Genomic DNA, 24,994 nt, shown 5'->3' with positions numbered 1-24,994 from the left:
GCTGAAATTTTTGAAGGTGCAGAGGATGTGGAATGAGGCAACTAGTACTCCACTCTTAGTTGAGAGTTTTGAAACAAGAGCACATTTGCCTTTTTCATGCTCTGATGAGAGCGTTTTTCTGCTCGTTCCCTTCTTTTTCCTGCCACAGCAGGGCACGTCACTCAAATGAAAATAATTTTACTGCTCCGTAAAATTTTGATATTTTACTTATGTGAAATTGAAATAATGCAAAAGTAATTTTGCAGTTCAACCTGGATGTCACGTGCACAAAAATCTGCATGGGCTTCAGTACTACAACATGAGGTTCCCAAAATCCTTCTGACGATAAAAAGAGACTCTAAACAGCATGTTTCTCCAGGTTGCCAGATTTCACCTCACATCACATTTTGTGTGTCGAAGTAGTGTTAACTTTGAATCTCTGTATTTCAGAGAGAGATAAAAATATCAAGAAAATTATCAGGTTGTTCGAGATTGGGATCTTAGGAATATCTCATGAAAATTTCAGTCATCTGCTGTGCATAGCTGTCTTGGAATCTGTGGCTTGGTTTCAGTATGAAAAAACTGTAAAAAATGCTTTTGGGGTTTTTCGAAGGAACTACCTATGAACTGATAGTGCCTCTGCAAAAAAGACAACCAAACAAGTTGCTCCATTTGCCTGATCAGGAGGAAGTGTGTAATATTCATACTTTGGCCCAGTTCTGAAGCATAGTTATACTAAGACAATCCTTCTGTTGGGTATACTAACAGTCCCTATCCCAAGAACTATCCACAACACTTGACCCTACCTTTCTATTACCAAAATAACCCGAGGTGTGGCCAAGAAGAATCCCATTTTTAAGTGCGGAATTTTGAAACATATCAGGTAGTGCATGCTGTTGCACAAGTTCCAATAAGGAATTATAGACTAGCATCATTTTCATGTGGAGTTATAATACAAAAAAGGAGGAGCAGCAACATGTGTAAATGATATACACAAAGTTAAAAATACTGAACACACAGTTTTTGTGTTGATGAGAACCTGGAAGCATGTGCTTGTGAGTTGTTACTGCAGAACACTTCTGATAATTGTAACAGTCTACAGATCCCCTCTATGAAATTTTCAGCTATTTATGAGAAATCTAGGTGCATTATTGAGCTACTTATCAGACGAGAAGAAATAGACAGTAGTTTGTGGACATTTATACAGATTTCTTAAAGGTATGGACAAGAAAAGTTAACTAGAATAATTATTCAGATTTTTCAGCCTAATTTCAATGGCAAATTTTCCAACTTGTGAACAGCAAGATAGTAGGACACTTATTGATATCATTTTTATACGCTGATACAGTTAATGTGTACCCAATTGTTAATGGACTACTGGATCATTACAAACAATTGATGGATATAAACAACATGCCACTTCACAGCTCTGAGGCAGGTTCATACAAAGTAGTGAGGCTTATTAATGAGAATAGGATACAATGTTTTAACAGCAAGTTAAAAGAGATGTTATAGGAACGTCTACTAATGTTCATATAGGTATAGAAAGAGGTGATAATGTCAAATTTGAAAGTTGCTTTCCTAAGAAGCTACCCAGAAGATCCACAAAAAAATAAGTAAGCTGTGGGTAACTGAGGGAACTGAAAACTCGTGGAAAAGGAAAATTTAGGCCACATTAAGTAAAGATTCAAAACTACCTGCATTCTACAGAAAATACCATAATATTTTAAGGAAAGTCATAAAAATGTCAAGAAGTATATACATCCAAGCGGAAATTAATAAAGCAAGTAAGATTAAAACTGGTACGTATATTGTCAAATGGAATGAAGGACAGCCAGTTAGCATACAAGATACAACAAAAATTACTAACAACAATGTCGTGGCTGATAATTCACAAGGAGCAAGTACTTGCAAAAATCAGTTTCTAAATCTAGCAGCAAAAATAGGATTAAATGGTTGGGTTGAAGAAGCAAGAAAACACATTTAAAACGTTATTTCACAAAACTTTCAACAACTAGAAGTAACACTGACATCCATCAATGAAATTAACAGAATCCTACAAAACAAAAGTTCATGTGATATTAATGAAATGTCAAGCAGAATTCTGGAAACTTGTTCTAACTTAATAAATAATGTCCTGAGGGGTATCTAATACATCACTGGCACAGGGAATTTTTCCATACAGACCTATTGTTAAACAATTATAATCCAATTCCCTTACTAACATCTTCCAAAATATTCGGGGTGGGGCTGGGGGGGAGGGGGTGAAGAACAATGTGCTCAAGAGTAACCTAAGTAGAAACAATTTACTTAGCGCATGGCAGTTTGGATTCAAGAAGGGCTGCTCAACTGAAATTACTATTTATAGTCACTTATCAAACAGTACAAGCCTTAAATAATAATATATCACCAGTTGGTATTTTTTATGTTCTTTCCAAGGCATTTGATTGTATAGATCATGATTTTTTAAAAACTCAAGTTTTATGGAATTGACAGCTCTCCACACAGCTGATTTGAATCACACTTGACAAACAAAATGCAAAAGGCTGTGCTGTGTAATTCAAACAATATCAGAAAGGCAGAAAATTTTAGTGACTTGCATGGGGGGGGGGGATCACAAAGGGAGCCCGCACAAGCTTCTATTTTGGGTCAACTCCTGTTCCTTATATATGTAAATGACCTTTCACTTAACATTTATAATAAATCCCATTAGAGAGAAAGCAGCAGAAGTTTCGTAAATGAGGAGGAGGGAGGAGGAGGAGATTAGTGTTTAACGTCCCGTCGACAACGAGGTCATTAGAGACGGAGCGCAAGCTCGGGTGAGGGAAGGATGGGGAAGGAAATCGGCCGTGCCCTTTCAAAGGAACCATCCCGGCATTTGCCTGAAGCGATTTAGGGAAATCACGGAAAATCTAAATCAGGATGGCCGGAGACGGGATTGAACCGTCGTCCTCCCGAATGCGAGTCCAGTTTGTAAATGATATTTTCCAAAGAATTATTAAGTGGTTATCTGAAAATGGACTATCCCTAAATTTTGAAAATAAAACACACTACATTCAGTTCTGTACAACAGTAATAGCTACAATTCAAGTAGTACATGAGCAGGTGTCTCTAAGTAGGGTAGAGTGCTCCAAATTTTTTGGTGTATCTATCGATGAAGACTTGAACTGGAAGAAGCGTATTACTGAGCTTTTCAAAGAAGTAAGTTCAGCTGCTTTTGCTCTTTGTGTAATTTCTAATCTTGGAAACAAATATATCAACCTCCCGACATATTTTGCATATTTCCAATCAATTATGTCGTATGGAATAATTTTCTGGAGTAACTCATCACTTAGAGGGGGGGGGGGGGAAGTATTCATAACACACAAGCGTGCAGTAAGAATAACATGTTGTGTTCATCCACAGACGTCATGTAGGTACCTCTTCAAGAAGCTAGGCATTTTAACTGTGCCATCACACTACATATATTCGCTAATGAAATTAGTCATAAATAATCCCTCACAATATAAGAACAGTAAGCATCATACCTACAACACTAGAGGGGAAATGACCTTTATCAAGCATAATTAAAGCTGTTAATGACAGACAGAAGTTCAATACTCAACAACAAAAATTTTTGACTACTTGTACAATAAATGGACTAAATAGGAACAGGACTAAAAATAATGTGTTTATCCTCAGTGTTAACACTAATCATGTTTACATGTCCTGTAAACTGGCTTGTTCCACATCATTTCAATAAAAATAATCGTTCCAATGATCTATGGAACATGTAACTAATGGTGGTAACTGACAACTGGAGTAGTTGAGTGATACGACAATGAACAGAAGGTGTAACCAAGCTTATTCTCCGATTCCCCGTTGCAATGGTAACTATCATGCATGTATGGTGACATGCCAGTTTAACACTGCAGCGTCTGTAAGGGGTACAAGGCATGGAAAATCAGCAAGTGAGAGCAGAGTGTTCTATACCTTTACACGCAGAATAGATTATGCATCCAACTTGTTACAAGCACACCACATTAATTCTTAAGGCATATCTGTGTATGTCCCTGTTTAGTAATTTTTTTTCACTTAAATATTAACAATCTCAAATTTCCCACACATTCACTGTAGCTCTTGGTTTTGTGAAATTTCACAAATCCTTTGGCATTCATCATTGAAAAAAGTTGCTCAATGACAAGTGTAAAAAATAAAAACTGTTCAAAGAATATGGCAAAAATTGGCAAATTAAGAATGTAAAATGTTATCATAAGCAAAATAAACAATGTAACAATACATGCAATGGTAACTACAGCAATATCTTGCACTGAAGGAGAGGGAAAGACGAAAGGATGTGGGTTTTAAGGGCGAGGGTAAGGAGTCATTCCAATCCCGGGAGCGGAAAGACTTACCTTAGGGGGAAAAAAGGACGGGTAGTGAGTATGTTTGTGTTTGTTTGTGTGTCTATCGACCTGCCAGCGCTTTCGTTCGGTAAGTCACATCATCTTTGTTTTTTATATAAAACACAGATGATGTGACTTACCGAACAAAAGTGCTGGCAGGTCGATAGACACACAAACATACACACGAAATTCAATCTTTCGCAACAAACTGTTGCCTCATCAGGAAAGAGGGAAGGAGAGGGAAAGACGAAAGGATGTGGGTTTTAAGGGAGAGGGTAAGGAGTCATTCCAATCCCGGGAGCAGAAAGACTTACCTTAGGGGGAAAAAAGGACAGGTAGTGTGTATGTTTGTGTGTCTATCAACCTGCCAGCGCTTTCGTTTGGTAAGTCACATCATCTTTGTTTTTAGATATATATATATATATAAAAACAAAGATGATGTGACTTACCGAACGAAAGTGCTGGCAGCCTTTACAAATGTCTGCTTGTGTCTGTGTATGTGTGTGTGTGTGTGTGTGTGTGTGTGTGTGTGTGTGTGTGTGTGTGTGGGCGCGCGCGCGAGTGTATACACGTCCTTTTAATTTTGCGTCTGTCGAAATGCACTTCTTGTTGTAATGCGTCCATGTTAGCTTGTAGGCTTTCTGGAGCTTGGTGATACTTTGTTCATTGGCAATTCGGTTTAATCCTGAGGACTGTATAGTTTCACCGAGGTATTTAAAATGGCAGACTTGTGCAATTTTACCATATTTTGTTATTAAAGAGGATTTATTTTCTGGCTGCCTTTCCATATATTGGGTTTTTTCATAAGATATCTGTAGTCCGGTTTTTTGTGAAATTTCATGTAGTTTTTCCACTGCGTGAATCGCTTCTGTTCTGTTATTGGTGATAATTGCAATATCGTCAGCGAAAGCAAGGCACTTGACTTTAATACGGTTATCTTTCTTGATACCAATTTGGATACCCTTTACGTGAGGTTCCCATTCCCTGATTATCTTTTCTAGAACAATATTGAAAAGGATTGGGGATAGTCCTTCCCCCTGTCGGACTCCAGATTTGATTTCGAAGGGTTCTGATACTTCGCCCATGAATTTCACTTTGGCCATTGTTCCTGTAAGTGTCTGTTCTGTGATTTTTCGTGTCTTTCGGTCGATCCCAAATTCTTCCATGATTTTAAACAGGGTTCCACGGTCCACTGAATCATATGCTTTCCTGAAGTCGATGAATGTAACTACTGTGTTTCTGCATTTCCTCATTTGTAATATTGTCTTTAAGCACCAGATCTGTTCCGCACATGACCGTCCTTTTCTGAATCCGGCCTGGTATTCAGAAATTAGTGTATCTGCTTGGGATTCTATCCTGTTTAAAAGCGCTTTGGAAAGGATTTTGTAAACGACTGGGAGCAGGGAAATTCCTCTGTAATTGTTCATGTCTGTCTTGTCGCCCTTTTTGTGTAGCGGGTGAATTAGAGCGCATTTCCAGTCCTCTGGTATCTGCTCCGTTATCCATATGTCTGATATTATACGGTGTAATTTCTGCATAAGTATAGGATCGTTTAGTTTCCAGAACTCAGCAATTATCCCATCTTCTCCTGGTGCTTTGTTATGTTTCAACTGCTTGACTATCTCCACAATTTCTTCAAGATCCGGGGCATGTGAGTCTGGGTGTGTGAATACTGGAGAAGAGAAGACAAGTTTTTCTTGGGGTGGTTCGCAGTTGAGGAGGGAACTGAAATATTGGGCTAAGATTTTGCAGTTATTTTTCGTGTTGGTTTCCAAAGAGCCATCGGGTTTCTTGAAGCACAAGCTAGGCGCTTTGTATCCCTGTAAGTTTTCTCTGAAAGTCTTATAAAAATTTCTTGTATTATTTTTGATGAAATCCTGCTGGATTTCAGAGAGTCTGCTGTTGTCATATACCCGTTTTTCTTTTCTAATTATTTTTGAGGTCTGTTTTTGGGTTTTAAGAAAGTTCTCCCAGTTTTCTTCAGTTTTGTGACTGCTAAATTTTTTCCATGCAGTTATTCAGTTGTCAACTGCCTCATCACAGGTTGCATTCCACCAGCGAAGTTTCCTGTTGCGAGGGGGTTGTCCTAATTTGAGGGCTTCCTGAATTTTCTCTGTTAGTTTCTTCCAGTATATATATATATATATATATATATATATATATATATATATATATATATATATATATATATATACACACACACACAAGTGCTTGTGTCTGTATATGTGTGGATGGATGTGTGTGTGTGCGAGTGTATACCCGTCCTTTTTTCCCCCCTAAGGTAAGTCTTTCCGCTCCCGGGATTGGAATGACTCCTTACCCTCTCCCTTAAAACCCACATCCTTTCGTCTTTCCCTCTCCTTCCCTCTTTCCTGATGAGGCAACAGTTTGTTGTGAAAGCTTGAATTTTGTGTGTATGTTTGTGTTCGTTTGTGTGTCTGTCGACCTGCCAGCACTTTCATTTGGTAAGTCACATCATCTTTGTTTTTAGATATATTTTTCCTACGTGGAATGTTTCCCTCCATATATATATAGTGTTTGTTTGTGTTAGTTTGTGTGTCTATCGACCTATATATATATTTTTTTTTTTTTTTTTTTTTTAAATTGTACCTGATTTCCCTCACAAGGGACACCTTTGACCCCAAACGCTCAGAACAACACAAAACCATTCTTACACTAACACTTGATCATAAAAACAACATGAGTGTGTAATTTCCATTCAGAACTCTGCACTTGTCTGCAAGCACCATCAGATGGTGGCATGTTGCAGCTGCACTAACTAGCGCTCAAGTTGCATGAATTGTATAGCTGCAGTATGACTGTGTGTCTTGGAGTGCTCGCATCTTTGTTACTGCTAAACTATGTACCATCATGAAGAAAATTAATCCTATGAATGAGGTCCAAATATTAGGAACAAAGTTGTGATATACTGAATATAGAAATGAAATCGGAGTCAAGAGTAGAGAGTTTGCAGGTACATTAATTCAGAAACATATTGGGGATTGCAACGAAATACATGACCTTAGGCTGGATAGATACACTGATTTTGAAGGACAGGAAGAACCTGAACCTGAAGGTGACTGTTCAAGCAGTATATGACATTCATCTCCAAAGTAATAGGAACAGTCCAGTCAAAGTGAGTACAAACTATCTCAGGGTGTATACGTGGACAAGGAAAAAAAATTCCCGGGTTTTTCCCGGTTAAAAATACACTTTCTCCCGGGTTACAGTATATTTTCCCTTATCAATTCTTTGAATGGTTATGGTTTTATACACGGGCGTTCAATTTCCCGGCACTTTAGAAAACGAAACTCAGGGAAAAAGACACGTTTTGGAAATATCTTTGATGTGCAGCAACATCTACGCTGCGTATTTTCGTATTACGAATGTATACATTAAAATTGACTAGACAACTTGACTAGAAGAAGGGATCGGTTGGTAGGACATGTTTTGAGGCATCAAGGGATCACAAATTTAGCATTGGAGGGCAGCGTGGAGGGTAAAAATTGTAGAGGGAGACCAAGAGATGAATATACTAAGCAGATTCAGAAGGATTTAGGTTGCAGTAGGTACTGGGAGATGAAGGAGCTTGCACAGGGTAGAGTAGCATGGAGAGCTGCATCAAACCAGTCTCAGGACTGAAGACCACAACAACAACAACAACATTAAAATTCCACCAAACGCCCCATGCTACTTTCCCAATCATTGAAATCGAGATTTCGATGCGTTTTTGTAAGCCGTTAGTAGCTCATGTCACGTGATCTCGCCAGCCGATGACAGCGGATATTGAGAGCATAGGACACGTGATGTAGTCAACTAACAGCAACATCACTGTTAAGTAGCACGAACACAAACAGGGAAAGTTAATAGTTTAAATTAATATACTTCGTGTTGCTACAAGAAAAGAAAAGCTTTCACATATAATATTGGTCTCAAGCTGCAAGATAAGCTAAGCTTTTACATATACTGTTGATCTTTTTTGTGGGTGTTACACTTTAAAATATATCACACAAATGTGCCAGTAAAGTTTTTGATCATGACATAAATGTCTGATCTTCAGGGTTTGAAATTCTTCTAAATGGCTCGTCATCAAAGAGTTGATTTTTAAATGAGAGCCAAATGCTCTGTGATTTAATAAATTAATGGTACATTCTTGCACATAGTGCAACTACGTAAAAGGATATTTACTTTGAAAGTAACGCTTTTCGAACCACTATTCGCAATATTTTCCCATGACCTGTTAGAAACAGGTTCGTTTCAGCAGATGCCAGAGAGCGCAGGTAACAGGCAACACAGCACTTGGGTAGCTATCATGACGTAGGGAGACCGTATATACTTATGTGTAAAACATTGAAAGATCATACATTATGTCATAAAAGAAACATGATATCAGAGGATAATGCAAGAGCATCGGAATTTTGTGAACCATATTAAAATGTGCACATTTAAAGTGCATACTTAAAGGGCACATTCGTATGTCCAGATTCCCAACAAAGTAGAACTCGACCTGATATTAACCTTTTCAGTGTGGGTTTCGGGATGTAAATTTTCTTGGAGCACCAGTACTGTATTATATCATGTTTGGTTCTTTATTATGGCATAATGCCATACGTGCTAGAAAATGAAAACGTGCACTTGAAATGCAGCGAACAGTTGAAACTAGCCAGTACTGTGGAATCAAACATTTTGTTTCAAATACATTGACTGCCTCTGCAGAAAAGGTTAACAAAAGTCAAATTTCTTTAGCAAACAGACAAAAATAACTTCATTGTTCCGCAAGGCGGTTAATGCATGACTGTCAGAAAGGTGGAAATAAAATAAAATCTGAAATTAATGACATATTTCAGCCTTCCGTAATTATGTGAATGTGTTTTAATTCACTTGATAGCTCCCGGCCAGAGATATCCTTTTTGTTTTCATTTGACGTGAGAGTAAACGAAGGGGAAACAGCAAAATCACTAAATGTAAACACGTGTCACTTGGAGACTACCAACTATAACTCAGACTGCTCTGCGCATCAGCCCCGGATCTACGACATTGCGAACCGGGTCAATACTACGAAAAATCGAATTTTCAAAATATGTTTATCTTGTAGCGCACATCTTTCTGAAAAGTCTGAAACACAAAACATATGACTCCAGAATGAGATTTTCACTCTGCAGCAGAGTGTGCGCTGATATGAAACTTACTGGCAGATTAAAACTGTGTTCCCCACCGAGACTCGAACTCGGGACCTTTGCCTTTCGCGGGCATGTGCTCTACCATCTCTACAGCTTTACATGGCGTGCTTTCCTTTCTGCAAAAGAATCAATTACCTCATCAAAGTTCGTCAAACGTTTTGCTATATGAAAAACTGAAACGTCGTTATCTAATACTGAAAAAGCTGTTAATACAAATAATACCCAAGACTGGTATGGTTTCTCGATCTGATTACCTCTATTTTGTCACTGTCTGCTGGATAAAACAAAATAGTACTTTCTAATATGGCAGCACTTTTGTAACACACCAAATAAATGAGACTGTTTTGGCACAAATGGCCATTTTTATAACACGACAGAATATAATCCATGAAGTACCAATATCAAATGCCTATCAGCCCTACTACAAGCAAAAAGTTTATGTTAGGAAATTGTTTCACATTTCATTCATACGCACCAGCTTCTCAAGCATGAGATCGAATAGTAGTATTACGAAATTTTTATATAAATTTGGAATCTTCTTATTCTTCCATAATTTGTGTGATGTCCCCGTTTCTTCTCCTTCCTCGTTCTAACGAACAATCTTGCCATCACCAATTCTTTAGCTATTGCTGCCACTGTCAAAATTTGTTCGCCGATTAACTTCACTAACCCTGCCAGAATCACAGGTTTAGTTATCCCGCGATTATTTTCCGGTTAGGCGTTATTACGTGTTCGAACAACACATTTTCCGCGTTACTTCCAGGATAGAACTTAAGCGGCTACTAGCCGTGGACTGTACTGCTGGTCCTTACTAGTGTAGCGATCTGGCCAAAAATTTTCGGTCAAAATTTCATTTTCTTGGATACACAGAAAATATAATATATAAACTTTCTCACCTGTTATTCCTGTCAGTCGTTTATTTCCATTCTGGTAGTCTGAATCTATAGATTTTGCTAGTAATTATAACAATGCTGATCATTCGCAAACCCAATCAACCACATAATCAGACAGCGATTGACATTCATCCTTTCGGTTTTACTCCACTCAGCTCGTATAGCCCCGTCCCCTTTTGTCTGCGCGTACACTATGCATGCATTCAAAAGTAAACTTATGATTCATTCAGAAATCAACCTAAAATGTGTTCAAAAATGTTCAAAAACCAACAGGGAAGCGCTTCAAATCATATGAATAATCGATAGACAAACTTGCGCTGGATGCTAGGTGCTTTGTGAAAGAAGTTTTTTCCCCTCAAGAATATGAATTTGGCGGCCCCTTTTCCCGGTAGCATCTAGTTGCTTGCTGCGACTGCTTGCACAGCCAACAGCCACATTCCTGTAGCCAGAAGCAGGAGAATCTACTACTCAAACGTGACTCAATTGCGCATGCACATGAGCCCGCGCGTAACTGCTAAAACAAATCTAATGTAAACAATTGCGACTTCACACTCATTGGAGGCAATTTCTTGTTATGAAGCACTGCATAGTCTTCCTCAAGCCTTTGACACATTTTCATTTGGCAGACGCTTGCATGAGCACTGTGTGTCGTCGTCGTACATGGCGCATTTCCTTTGCAATTTAAGTTATTTTCGTTTTTCTTTTTTTTTCTCTCTCGCTTATGTTTTATTGTTCAAGTATTATTCTGCAGTAGCGGGATACAGTAATATTCTTTGTTAGAGTATCAGTTCTTACCTGTCAAAATTACAAAAATTTAACTGAAAACTAAAACAATGAAAAATTCCCGGAATTCTAAAAATATCCCGGGTTTTGCCCGGTTCTCCCCCAGATGAAAAAATTCCCGGTTTTTTCCTGGATCTCCCGGTTGTCCCGGGTCGTATACACCCTGTATCTCCACCCAAACAGTCGAGGCCCAGCGTATTAGAAGATATTGATGATAGGATAGTAGAGAACATTTATGAAGACTATCACAATTGTGGTTTCAATTCCTATAGCAAACTACTGTATATTTAGGCAGATAAGATGACCTTCAGATAAGAAAAAGTATAAATTTTCACCAATAATTTGCACACTGAAGCGGGTAATATTCTTGAGTCATATTGGCTATTCAGTTTTGTGGAAATATCCACTCTGTACTACTAAACAATTGGTACGGTTGCACACATCATAAAGCAAACACCTCCTTCAGTTTTGTTACAGTTTTCCCTGTAGAAGCACATGCTGAATAACGAACTCTTATGAACAGCTAACGAGACTGCTGTAGGTTGAGTTGTGTTTTCGAACAGTTCATACTGTAAGTGTAACCAGCGTAAAATTTGTAAATTGTGTGCCTAATGATGGCACTGACAAAAAGAAGAAAATACAAAGAAAGATTCAAGTTAAAGGTCATAAAACAAGATAAAGAATCAAACAAGGTACAGGAAGGGCTTTCAATATAACAGAGTAGATGGTAAGAGATTGGTGAAAGAATGGAGATCTTATTTTAAAAAAAAATGTTCTATGAGGAGAGGCTATTCAAAAAAAAATATTCCATTAGGGGAGGCTTTTAAAATAATGTCCCATGAGGAGAGGAACAGCTTGATGGCCATATTTAGAAAATTGTGTTGCAGAATGGGTACAAGAGTAGAGGCAGAACTATTATGTTGTTACAAGAAGTATGATTAGGTCTTGTGGACTGAAATGGGCATGAGCCAATCCAGAGGGCAGCAAAGAATTTAATGCAAAAGTAGGTTGGTGCAATTGTTTCATAAACAGAAAAAAAAATCTGATAATAGAGCAGAAATTACTGAAAGATCTTGACCATAAAGTTACAAGTTTTCATAAGTCTGTTATTTATATAAGGCAAAAACACAACTTTCGACTATCTCTTATTGGAAATATGAATGAAACACCCATGAACTTCAATATGATAAACAATAGAATTGTGGAAACAAAAAGTGTAAATACTGTTCAACTCAGAAGTATAGGCCATGAAAAAACCAGCTTTACAATAGTATGAACATGCAAGACAGACTGAACAAAATTAAAACCTATCGTCACTTTCAAGTGGAAAACCATTCCTAAAAAAAATCTCCATCTGGCATTTTTGTACATTTTCACGAAAAGGGTTGGATGGACAAGAATCGTGTAAAATTGTGGAGGAAAATATCTGGCAGAGACCACCAGGCACTCTACAAAATCAACCAAGTTTGTCGGTGTGGATATGTTTCGCAGTCACAAAACTGAGAATACCAACAATCACATAGCATGAAGCAATATAAAGACCGCTGATACACCGGGTGATTTGACTTCAATGCTACAACCTTTAGATGTTTCTCTGAATAAACCATTCAAAGACCACATGCGTGAACAATACAACAATTGGATGATGAGTGGCCAAAAGTCATATACAAAAGATGGCACTTTATGGACTGCATCACTTAATGTTTTGTGGGATTTCATGATCAAATCATGGGAAAAAGTGAAAGTGGAAACAGTGATTAAATCGAAACATTCTGGCAGATTAAAACTGTGTGCCGGGCTGAGACTCAAACTCGGGGCCTCTGCCTTTTGCGGGCAAGTGCTCTACCATCTGAGCTACCCAAGCACGATTCAGGTCCAGTCCTCACAGCTTTACTTCTGCCAGTACCTCGTCTCCTACCTTCCAACTTCACAGAAGCTCTCCTGCGAAACTTGCAGAACTAGAACGCCTGGAAGAAAGGATATTGCGGAGACATGGCTTAGTCACAACCTGGGGGATGTTCCCAGAATGAGATGGAGTGTGCGCAGATTTGAAACTTCCTGGCAGATTAAAATTGTGTGCCAGACCGTTGCAGGGTAAAAATCTCTCTCCGCTGCAGGGTGAAAATCTCATTCTGGAAACATCCCCCAGGCTGTGGCTAAGCCATGTCTCCACAATATCCTTTCGTCCAGGAGTGCTGGTTCTGCAAGTTTCGCAGGAGACCTTCTGTGAAGTTTGGAAGGTAGGAGACGAGGTACTGGCAGAAGTAAAGCTGTGAGGACTGGTCGTGAGCACTTGCCCGCAAAAGTCAAAGGCCCCGAGTTCAAGTCTCGGTCCGGCACACAGTTTTCATCTGCCAGGAAGTTTCAAATCAGCACACACTCCACTGTAGGGTGAAAATCTTATTGTGATTAAATCCTTCAAAAAGTGTGGGATTTCCAATGCTATGGATGGCACTGAGGACAATTTGTTATGGGATACTGATGATGAAGCAGAAATCGATTCACAAGGTGCAGAATGGGAGCCATATGACGAGCTTCTAAACAATGAAAGTGAGGCTGTACTTGAGGAGCTGCTTTCCTTAGATGATGACTGTGAGGATTTTGCAGCATTTTAAATGCACTAGTGAGTAATTTATTTTATTTTATAATGGTTTTAATTTATATAAATTTCAATCTACGTTTCAGCTGATACATACGGCAATGAGGCACTGTAAGTGAGATTAAAAGTAAAAATGTAAATAAGTTATACAGAACTGCAACCAGTCACTTTTTGAATAATTATGTTTTATTCCATGAACCAGTTTTCGAACCTTTTCAGGTTCATCTTCAGATGGTTTCAGGAAGTTACATCATTACTGGTAGTAGCATAATGCTGGGTGCTGGCTTGCGACAGTATAGGCGGCTTTTCTCAGTGTCCATCTGTCTGCCTCCATTTTGCTGTCCAGAAGTTATATAAGGACACACTCTTCCACACAAACTATATTGAAGTGTAAATTAATATAGTGCGAAAGCTTCAGCTAGTTTGATGCAGTCTGTGCATAGCTCTATCTACGGCTGTACAACTCATGTTGCTTCATCAAAGACATGCAGACTAGCAAACAAGTTGTCCATCTGTTTTCAAAAGATACATTGCGCTATCAGCTCAAATATTTCAAAAAAACTTGAAACAACTTGTTCACAAAACATTCATTCATGTGGAGGCAAGCAAAATTGGAAAAATGACTAAAGAACATATAATCAAACAATGGAAAATTCAGGATGGAATGCACTGGTGCTATTTCTGACAAAGGCCTTGTTGGCCGAAAGCCTTATTTTGTGACAGTCTTTTTGTTGTACCTATCTGCGACTCAGCATTTCCGCTATAATATTGTGTAAGAACACACAAAATGTTTTCTACCTTCAGTTGTTGGCTAACACATAACTAGTGAAAAGATCCTATTAATGTGCGATACCTGATCAAGTCGTACGAACATACTCTTCTAGATGCACGTTTTCCAATCAAAGATGTAATGTTAAAGATATTACCACCGAAAACTATTAAATAATGCCAACCCCTTGATGTTTACTTCTTTTGGCAAGATGACCTCCGTTATCAGAAAGATTTCTGACTTTGTAAGACTACAATGTGCCAAACCACAAGTAAAGATAAACGATTTCATCATTAAACTTCACTCTGCGATTTACAATCGATATTCTGCACTGAAGTATACGCCTATTTTGCAATGTGGCTGGCGAAAGGCAGGCTTAACACTGGCACTGACATACCCATATCATCATTTGAAAATGTAATTAGTGCGGCTTCCGATATTTAACTGCTTGAATGCTAAGAGTGACTTTTAATGTAAAAATGTGGCTGTAGTGAGGTGTGCACACTGTTCTCTCCACTTTTTTTTTTTAACCACTCCTGCACTATCAGATGTGGAGGATGTGTGTGTTCTACACTATTATAATTACTTTAAGCAGAGGGTACTGATAGGAAATATTCCTTTTGTTTCTCTTTATTAAAATGTCGCTTTTGGTAGAATGCAAAATAAAAGAACCTAAAATAAATTTGCTTCAAAACTATACAATATGTGATGTACACATCAACAATATGATATGTCTTAATAATACCTTCAAAGCATTTGCAAAAAATGTATTGCATAGCATATTGGTCAAGCAAAACATAGGATATGGGGTAGTAATTGGCAACATTAAGATATACATTATAATTGATAATTTACAAACTGCAAGTTATTGCACACAGTTTTGAATACTTTTATCCTTGTTATACGAATTTGATCTGCTACATACAATACCAATGTATATTGTCTGTGGCTCCAATAAACACTATAATTACTACTAATTCTAATCTAACACTATATCTATCTATATTCTACAAAAACAGAGACAGAGTATTACTATGAAAATAAAAAGTGGTAACTGGAGATGAAATAAGAGAATAAATAGGATTCATTCTCTGTGATAAGAGATTAAGCAGCCAATTTTTCAATTTCTTCCAGCACTACTGAAGCAACATGTAAACAGTGTAGTAAGTAGTGAGATTGCTACTAAACCAGTGGAGTAATCATCACACCTAAAACTCATGGCAAAGGGACATCTGACCCTTCCACCCTCCATAATTAATGCAAGTAGTTACAGTAGTGTTATCAGTACATAACTACAACACAACTTATAAGTAATCCCTCCTCCTGTTCAGAAACCGCGACATTAACTTAACAATTTTTGAAGGTCTATTTACATATCAAGATGGTATTACAGGTCTCACACCACTTTACAGAACTGAATTCATAGTTGTAAATGCAAAAATTGAGGAAGAGCTAACTGATAAGTGTATCACCGAGCCAATAAAAAAGAGTTGAAACGAAGATGTTACTGGGTATTATCACTGACTGCAAAATAATCTGGTGTCTTCATACAATAAACCTTCACAAGAGACTCAGCATCAATTTTTGCCTGACGTATAATCTCCGAGAGTGGGAATTTAAAACACTATGAAAGCAGCATACTACAGATACTTACATTTCCTAATAACATATGGAATTATCTTTTTGGGGAAACCTATCACTAGCAAAGAAAATACTCTTTGCCTAAAAAGATGTTACGAATAATGAGATGTGTAGATCGTAGATACCTTTCTGGCAACAAAAAAGATTCTTACTACTACTTCCCAATACTTATTTAAGGAAATAATGAATCTTATGAATACAACACAAGGAAGAAGCATGACTTCCACAGTGATCTTTTAAGGATGTATGTTCACCTTTATCTATATTAATTATTTATTTCACAATTACAATTTCAGTCTCTGGGCCATTTCCGAATGGTACTGCAAAAGATTTTGCTTCGGCACATGTCAGACTTTAAAAATCTTCTGAATGTATATATGTCCGAGAATTTTAAAGTCTGACATACACTGAAGCAAAATCTTTTGCAGTATCACTTGAAAATTACCCAAGGCCAAAATCGTAATTTTGAAATAATTTATACAGTCAATTTCAAACATGATGTCATTTAAAAAATTCTACAGTGAACCCTGACCACGAGAAGTTCCACAGTGATTGTCAAAATCTGATAATGCTGGGGAAGGGTGTGCAGTACACTGGCAGTAAAGTTTATAACTCTCTCCCTCTGGATATTAAATGAAAATTTGATAACAAGTCAATGTATATGGAACCACTTACACTTTTCTTCTGGCAAGGTCATTTTACAGTTTGGAAGAGTTTCTTAGTCACAATGAAAAACACTCTTAGAAATATAAAATTTATGTACTCCTTAATGTGATGTACAACGGAACAATACTGTAGATACTCATGTCATATATGTAGTTCTGTTCATTGTTTCCTCTTCAATTTTTACTTGCTAGGTCCACTGTATGGAGTAACCTGTCAGTACATATAGTACATAATTTAAATGTAATCTAGTATAACTATTGTCTCTTTTGTAAAATTATTACTTGTGTACCTATTTGCTTTGAAAGATCACACATTGTCTATAAAATGAAGAACAAATAAACCGACTGACCACTACATCCTCATGAGCTTATAAAAAGATAGATCACTGAACTAAGAAAAAAATAAACAAAATTAAGTACATAAATCACCACACCAAAAATGTACAATAGTGCACGGTCGAGTGCAATGCAAGTCACTAACAAAATTTTAGATGGAAATCCACGGAATCAAAGTGGCAAGACGTCAGAACTAGACTGACAGGAGAAGTCATAGAGGGCTAGACAAAAAGGACTGTAAGGGATGTAAGGCTCGAGCATCGGAAAAAAAGAAAAAGCAGCAGAAGTAGAAGTAGTGGTGGTGGTGGTGGTGGTGGTGGTGGTGGTGGTGGTGGTGACTGTGGTGAGATTAACAATGACACTACTAGTCCATATGTCGACATACCCCTCCACAAAATGGTATCAATTTTTTGAACCGTTTACCACATTACATAGATAAGTGTGAAATAAAAAAAATGAAAGCGACGGCCACTCCAGGCAGGAGAAAGAAATAAGAAAAGCGAAAAGGTAGACATTCAAGCAACACACAGTAATTTCCCCATGTCAAAATTTCAAACGTGTTACAAAATATTTTTAAACACCCATGTCTGAATTCGATAGTTCACAATTTACTTCCCTCTATATATATCTATTACTTGAATCGGGATTTGAAGTGTCCATTTTTAATAATGAGGAAAGAGTATATCCAGAAAACGCTTTTGTGGATAAAAAATTTCAGGTTCCCACACATTGTAGAGTATGGAAGATATCATTTGATCAACACAATATGCCTAAGTGTGCGCAAAACAAGTACTGTTTATATAATTATATCTACATATTACTTTCATCAGTAATAAGCTCTTCAATTAAAAAATAAATCATGCTGACAGGTTCTATAGCTGGTACAAGCTGCAAAATTAAGATTGCTACTGCTATTACCAAGCAATAGCTCACACACCTGAGTGAAATCGGAAAGTGTGCCACTGAATGACCACAGCGGATAACCTCCTGACACAATATTTTCATCCATAATTTTGCCTCGCATATCTTTCCCATTCTCTTCACACTGAAAAATGAAGCAAACATCTTAACTCACTTGTGCCAAATTAATCTTCACACCAAACAAGACTGAAAAATAAAGTTTTCAGAAGGACAATTAATTATTTATCTGCATATCCTTAAAAAACGTATTGGAAGAGAATGAACTGTTCCTAAACTACAAAAGTAAACTAAATTAGTAAGCATACACAAAACCATCACTCCAGTTTAATCAACTAATTCATACCATTCACAGCAAGTAGGAAACGAATAAATAATACCCATAAGAAAAAGAGACAATTTTCATGCAAAACTGATCAATTTTATTAAGGTTTACACATACAAGCTCATGAAATTGTATTTACTTCTGCACATTATCTAACCTACTAAAATCACATGGTCGGCTAGCAAACAAGTGCGTTGACACTTCAATTTTGATACTGCAACCATCGTTTGAATGTAATCTTCCCGCAGCACTTTGCATGTGTCAAAATATAAATCTGATTAAAAATCCAGAACAAACACTATCACTCGTATCTATTACACGTGAAACCCAAAATCAGTTCACCTGTACTAACCGTACCATTCATTGTATTTCACATCTTATACTGCAATTTTCATCCACTGGCATCTAATCCCACACGTTTCCTTTTTCAAACAAGTGTATCGATGACATCCGTATTACTTTTTCACCCAGATGACAGACTGTTCCCTACAAAGATACTGTTAACCAAATATGTGACCGCCCACGTCATTCTACTCCAGCATTTACTGTTTTCAAAATTATCACAAAATATTTTGAAGCAATGTTTGCGAACAACTACAAAACCCCGCAGCAAATAAATTTTTCAATGGTATTCTCTCTTGCGCGGACTGGTACGTACTCAAAATAATATCGCTTAGGTCAGGTTTGAAAGTAGGTGGGTTCCCCTACTTACAGGGAGTATCTCCGTACGAAACAATTACTATTTAGATATGAATTACGCATGTAGAAATCATTGCTCTGTTTCCGTATATTCAACAATGACTAAGATTACGACGTACAGTACTAGAACATCGCCATTGTATGAATCCAACAATACCAATTCCCACAGTTTACTTAGTTTAATAACTGGCCGAATGGGCTTATCGAAGACACTACGCACAACATTCTAAAAACCACAAGCCAAGCTGCTATTTAATAGGTTATTTTCTATAATGCGTGAAAACCCAAAAGAAATCGGTTGCTACCGCCAATGCTCTAATTCGATCATACTATATCCAGAAGTCCACCACACCCACTGAAAACTATATGGCAAAAAAAATGACTAATTTATTGCTCACCTGCATTTTACGCACTTTAACAATGCCCAATGTCGTGTGCAACTCTACAGCTTATTGCAACATGTTGCAAAGGTACTTCCGCCGCTTTCCAAATGGCAACGAAACTTCCAATTAAAAAAAAAAAAAAAAATCCATTCGACAGAGTTCCTGCAACAATACTGACTGACGAAGCGATAGTTGTTACAACAAAAAAAAAGCTGAATGAAATAAAGTAACACTTTTTATGACAAACCGACATAAGTTAAATAGCGCAATAAATGTATATTTGTGGTTATGACTTATACAACTAGAGAAGTGGCATTGCAATTATGCTTCTTAATGTCGACTGAACTGGTGTTCCTAAATGTCATAACCATTTCATTTTCGAAGAATATATCATGCGCTTGAAAGTCCATAACTCATGTGATAGATCGTGCATTCCTCTATAAACAGAAACGAGAAAGTTAATTAATTTCTATCTGCATGACACTGATTTTAAGGATAGCAGACATTAACGTATCGTGCTACTTGCCAACCGAAATTTGTATTTCTTGAGTCAAATATATACTGTACAATTAGCATTTCAATGTATTGCACAAAGGCATCAATTTAATTATTTTTATATTGGTATAGAAAACCAGAAATCGTCAGAAAACATGATTATGAGAGGTACCATTCTAGCTTGTTTCTCCGATTTATACCCAAATCACCTCTGACGAAGGTTAATAAAGATCGCTTTTACAAGACGACGACCAATGTCTCGCATAACTGTGTTAGTGCTCTATCTTAAATTACTTCGATGTTTAAGGGGCATTCTGTTCCTTCAAATTCTCCTTAAAAAGAACGACACCTATACAGACAATGGAAAACAATATTATCCGTACTGGGTCCGTATTTTATTATTATTGCAGATCGTACAGTACCATAAGAGACTGATTCATTGTACAATCTGGAGCAGAACCGCAGTCTAAACAAAAGCATTAATTAGGGACCTAAAAGAACTATTAAGTTATTACTGAACAAACATGTAATAACAGTTGTGGAAATCTAAATGATCAGCAGCCTCAGACAACTGCATGCGCCTACGCGGAAGTATAGAGGATGGCGGTGCACAGGAGTGTAAAATTGTCATTTTTGATGTAAATGAGTTGGTTAGCTTGGTGACATGGCATCATTTCAGAGCTAAATTTTATAGATGACACGAAAATCTTGAGAACTGATGGGTTATCCACTCGTTTCTGGAAGTGTGTGATAATTCTGTTCTGTAATGAATAAAAACACTGTGCTCCAGACTGCTAGGTGGGGAGGGTTGGTGCCGCAAACCGGTTCCCACCCCCACTCCCACCCTGCCAATACAACATACAACATGCATACACCAAAACCCACATTTGAGGTGTTTTCTATCCACAACATCAATTTGATCAGTTCGCTGTCTTTTCTTACTTTGTTTTCAAAATGCACACACACACACAGACTCTATCTCTCTCTCTCTCTCTCTCACACACACACACACACACACACATGCACGCAATATATATCCACAAACTGAGTACAAGTGCATAAGTAGCTGATGGGAAACAGGCCTGAGTACAAAGAGGCCCCAACCCATCACAACATGTCCCAGTTGCTTATAAGGAAAGTTATGCAAGCATACATGATTTGTACCAATAAGGCACAACCAAATAACCACTCGCATATTATCTGAGGATGTATCCAGGTCCGATTTAAGAACCAGAGAAATAAGTGGCCTCTAGGAACATCAAGATCGCAGCTCGTGGTCTCGCAGCAGTGTTCTCGCTTCCCAAGCACGTCGTTCCGGGTTCGATGCTCGGTGGGGTTAGGGATTTTCACCTGCCCCAAGATGACTGGGTGTTGTTGTGTCGTCTTCATCATCAACATTCATCCCCATTACACTTGAAGGAAGGCAACGGCAAACCACCTCCTTTAGGACCTTGCCTAGTACTGTGGTGTGGGTCTCCTGCATTGTTCCCCTATGCTCTGTCAAGAAGCATGGGACTTCATTTCCAGGTACATCAAACTGAAAGAGGTGCCAGAAGCAACCACGTGCCAAATTTGTATACTGGGTACAGATGTAAGTACTTTCAGCTTATGGGTATAGTAGAACTAGGAGCAATTAGCTACAAGTGGAGAAAGAGAACTTAACTGTTGTAGACCTATACAGACCTTCAAGTAGTAGCCTAGATATTTTCCTTGAAGTTCTTTATGACCTCATTTTTGAGACAGAGAGTGAAAAATGAAATACAAATGGCCGAGTTAACATGTACTAATTGGAAATATTGATGCTGACTTGCTGTCTACTGACTCTAGCTCAAAAATGGGTATGCTAACACTAACGTTTCTGATAAATGAGCCCACTAGAGAGGTCGATAGCATTAAATCATGCATTGACAACATAATAACCAAGATGTCTCACTTCAGATACAATGCATCAGTACTAGAAGTTGCCTTTTCTGACCACCATGCTGCACAGGTACTAATAGAAGATAAAAATCTTCATAGTAGAAGCAAAAAGCAACATATGTCACAAAAATAACTGCCAAGATGAGAATGTTTAATATCTAATTAACATGTTAAAAAGTTTAAAATGGTATGAAAAGAACTGCATTACTTTCAGTGAATTTGTATCAAATTTTTATTATAGCTTCACTTTCTCATGGAAGGACATTAACTTGCCAGTAAATGACTACAAAAAATAAAAAATAAGTAACTGGATATACCACAGAGCGAAAACAGCAAGGGAAAAACTTAAACTTTGCCTGTTTGCAATGCTAAAAAATACTAATAATAATACACTAAATACAGAATTTAAAACTTATCATGATTATTGCAAAGAACTACCGCTAAAAACTAAAATTAAATAAGTAGCCACAAGATTAAGAAACTCTACTAACACTGGCTTAGCTGTTTGGAAAGTTATAAGTAAGTTTAGATATTGTGAGGACCAATCAATTAGTGTCCTTACCCTATACTATGAAGAGATTATTATTAAATAGCAATATCAGATCACAAATTTTTGAGCAAGTACTTTTCTCCTGTTGGAAAATCCATCAATGACCGTTTTAACAATTATCAGTACTGATATAAGGGCATTTCACTCAAGTAAAACATATACTTGACGTCAGCAAACAGCAAAGAAACAAAGTACATATTAATATCACTATAAATACAAAATCAGCATCCTAGGATGGATGTTCTATCAATAAATTGAAAAGGTTCATAGACAATGTATATGATAACATTGTCACAGCAGTAAATGATGGTACTGCATGGGACATGTTCTCAGCATCTAAAGTTAGCACCAGTAGCCCCAATTTATAAGAATAGTGTAAATCAAAAACTGAAAACTATTATCCCATCTCACTGTTACCTACATTTTTAGGTAGTTAAGAAACTTATATATTGTAGACGTATGACATTCCTGAGTCAACAAAATCCAATATTCGAAAATCTGATTGGTTTTATAAAGAATTTGTCAATTTTAGTAGTCACAGCAACATTAATAGACGCAATAACAACTTCTATAAAGAACTAGGAGTATACTACTTGAGTGTTGATTGATCTAGAAAAACCTATTAAGTGTGTCAACATCAACATATTACTTGGAAAGCTGTGGAACATGGATATTAAAGGAACTGGGTAGGAGTTAATAAAATCGTATATGAGCAACAGGAAACAATTTGTGTTGCCTAAAAGAAACAATGGATCCTTCAAATTCAAAATTACTGGTATCAAACATGGAGTGCCTCAAGTTTCTATCTTGGGATTCCTTCTTTTCTTGATTTACATTAATGATATATAGTATTGTTCTCCTAACTCTGAAAGAGATATTGTATGTAGATGGTACATCACTTTTGTGCAAACATAAGGCCTATAACAGACTGGAAGTGCTGTGCAACAGCGTAACCAACGAAATAGTGAAGCACTTCAATGAAAGACATCTAAATGTAATAATGGAATTAAACACTAGGAAAAACAGAATTTGGTGTGAAATTATCCATAGAAAATGACATTGTATATGAAGGAAAATGGACAAAATTCTTGGGAATCACAATCCAGGACAACCTCAAATGGGACATGCATATGGATTCCCTTAGCATGTAAGCTGTCTAAACAAATATTCGCTATAAACGTGACCAGCAAATATTGTAAGGCTACTTCACTTCTGAAAACTGCTTGTCATTCATTATCCTCAGCAAATTTAAACTATGCAGTAGAAGTACGGGGTGTAACAGCAGAAACCAACTTAAGCAATTTATTAATACTAGAGAAAAAAGTTATCAGTATTATTTGTAGTGCTAAACCTAGATAATCATTTCGAAACCTGTTTCCAAAATTATGTGTGCTTACCATAATAGGTGTATATATGTTAAAAAAAATTGCTTGTGAAAACAATAGACCCAAATTTAATCTGTTCCTAGCCAATTCTTTGCCACTAAACTTTGAAAGAACACACTACATGCAGTTCAGAACTTGTAAGGGGTGTCCCAACAGTATATGCCTAACACATGGTGACAAGTAGATAGAAAAAGTTGACAGTGTTAAATTCTTGGGATTAAAGCTTGATAATAAATTCAACTCGGAGGAGCACACCACAGAACTGCTGAAGCATCTAAACAAATCTCTATTTGCAAAGGGAATTCTTTAACATATAGGGGATATAAAAATGAAAAAGCTGGCATACTATGCTTACTTTCACTCCATAATGCCATAAGGGATTATATATATATATATATATATATATATATATATATATATATATATATATCCCAAATATCTCACGAAATAAGCATCAAACGAAAAAACTACAAAGAACGAAACTCATCTAGCTTAAAGGAGGAAACCAGATGGCGCTATGGTTGGCCAGCTAGATGGGGCTGCCATAGGTCAAACGGATATCAACTGCGTTTTTGTAAATATGAACCCCCATTTTTATTACATATTCGTGTAGTACGTAAAGAAATATGAATGTTTTAGTTGGACCACTTTTTTCGCTTTGTGATGGATGGCACTGTAATAGTCACAAACGTATAAGTACGTGGTATCACGTAACATTCCGCCAGTGCGGACGGTATTTGCTTCGTGATACACTACCTGTGTTAAAATGGACCGTTTACCAATTGCGGAAAAGGTCGATATCGTGTTGACGTATGGCTATTGTGATCAAAATGCGCAACGGGCGTGTGCTATGTATGCTGTTCGGCATCCTGGTGACATCATCCAAGTGTCTGGACCGTTCGCTGGATAGTTACGTTATTTCAGGAAACAGGAAGTGTTCAGCCACATGTGAAACGTCAACCACGACCTGCAACAAATGATGATGCCCAAGTAGGTGTTTTAGCTACTGTCGCGGCTAATCCGCACATCAGTAGCAGACAAACTGCGCGAGAATCAGGAATCTCAAAAACGTCCGTGTTGAAAATGCTA

General features: G+C 37.3%; 1 protein-coding gene across 1 annotated transcript in view; it reads right to left on the bottom strand.

The window, feature by feature from the left end:
- The window catches only part of LOC126255192 (uncharacterized), a 298,436-nt gene extending 279,326 nt beyond the window's left edge, over positions 1 to 19,110 (bottom strand). The window contains exons 1-2 of the mRNA XM_049955377.1: positions 18,826 to 19,110; positions 18,168 to 18,275 (exon numbers count right to left, since the gene is read on the bottom strand). Of these exons, the coding sequence (XP_049811334.1) occupies positions 18,168 to 18,275; positions 18,826 to 18,837 (120 nt within the window). The 5' untranslated portion in view covers positions 18,838 to 19,110. The remainder of the gene's footprint in view (positions 1 to 18,167; positions 18,276 to 18,825) is intronic.
- Positions 19,111 to 24,994: the final 5,884 nt, after the last annotated feature.

This window comes from Schistocerca nitens, chromosome 1 (genome assembly GCF_023898315.1).
Source record: "Schistocerca nitens isolate TAMUIC-IGC-003100 chromosome 1, iqSchNite1.1, whole genome shotgun sequence".
Lineage (NCBI taxonomy): Eukaryota > Metazoa > Arthropoda > Insecta > Orthoptera > Acrididae > Schistocerca > Schistocerca nitens.
Note: the sequence above shows the minus strand (reverse complement) of the source record. Positions and strands in the feature narration are given on the sequence as shown.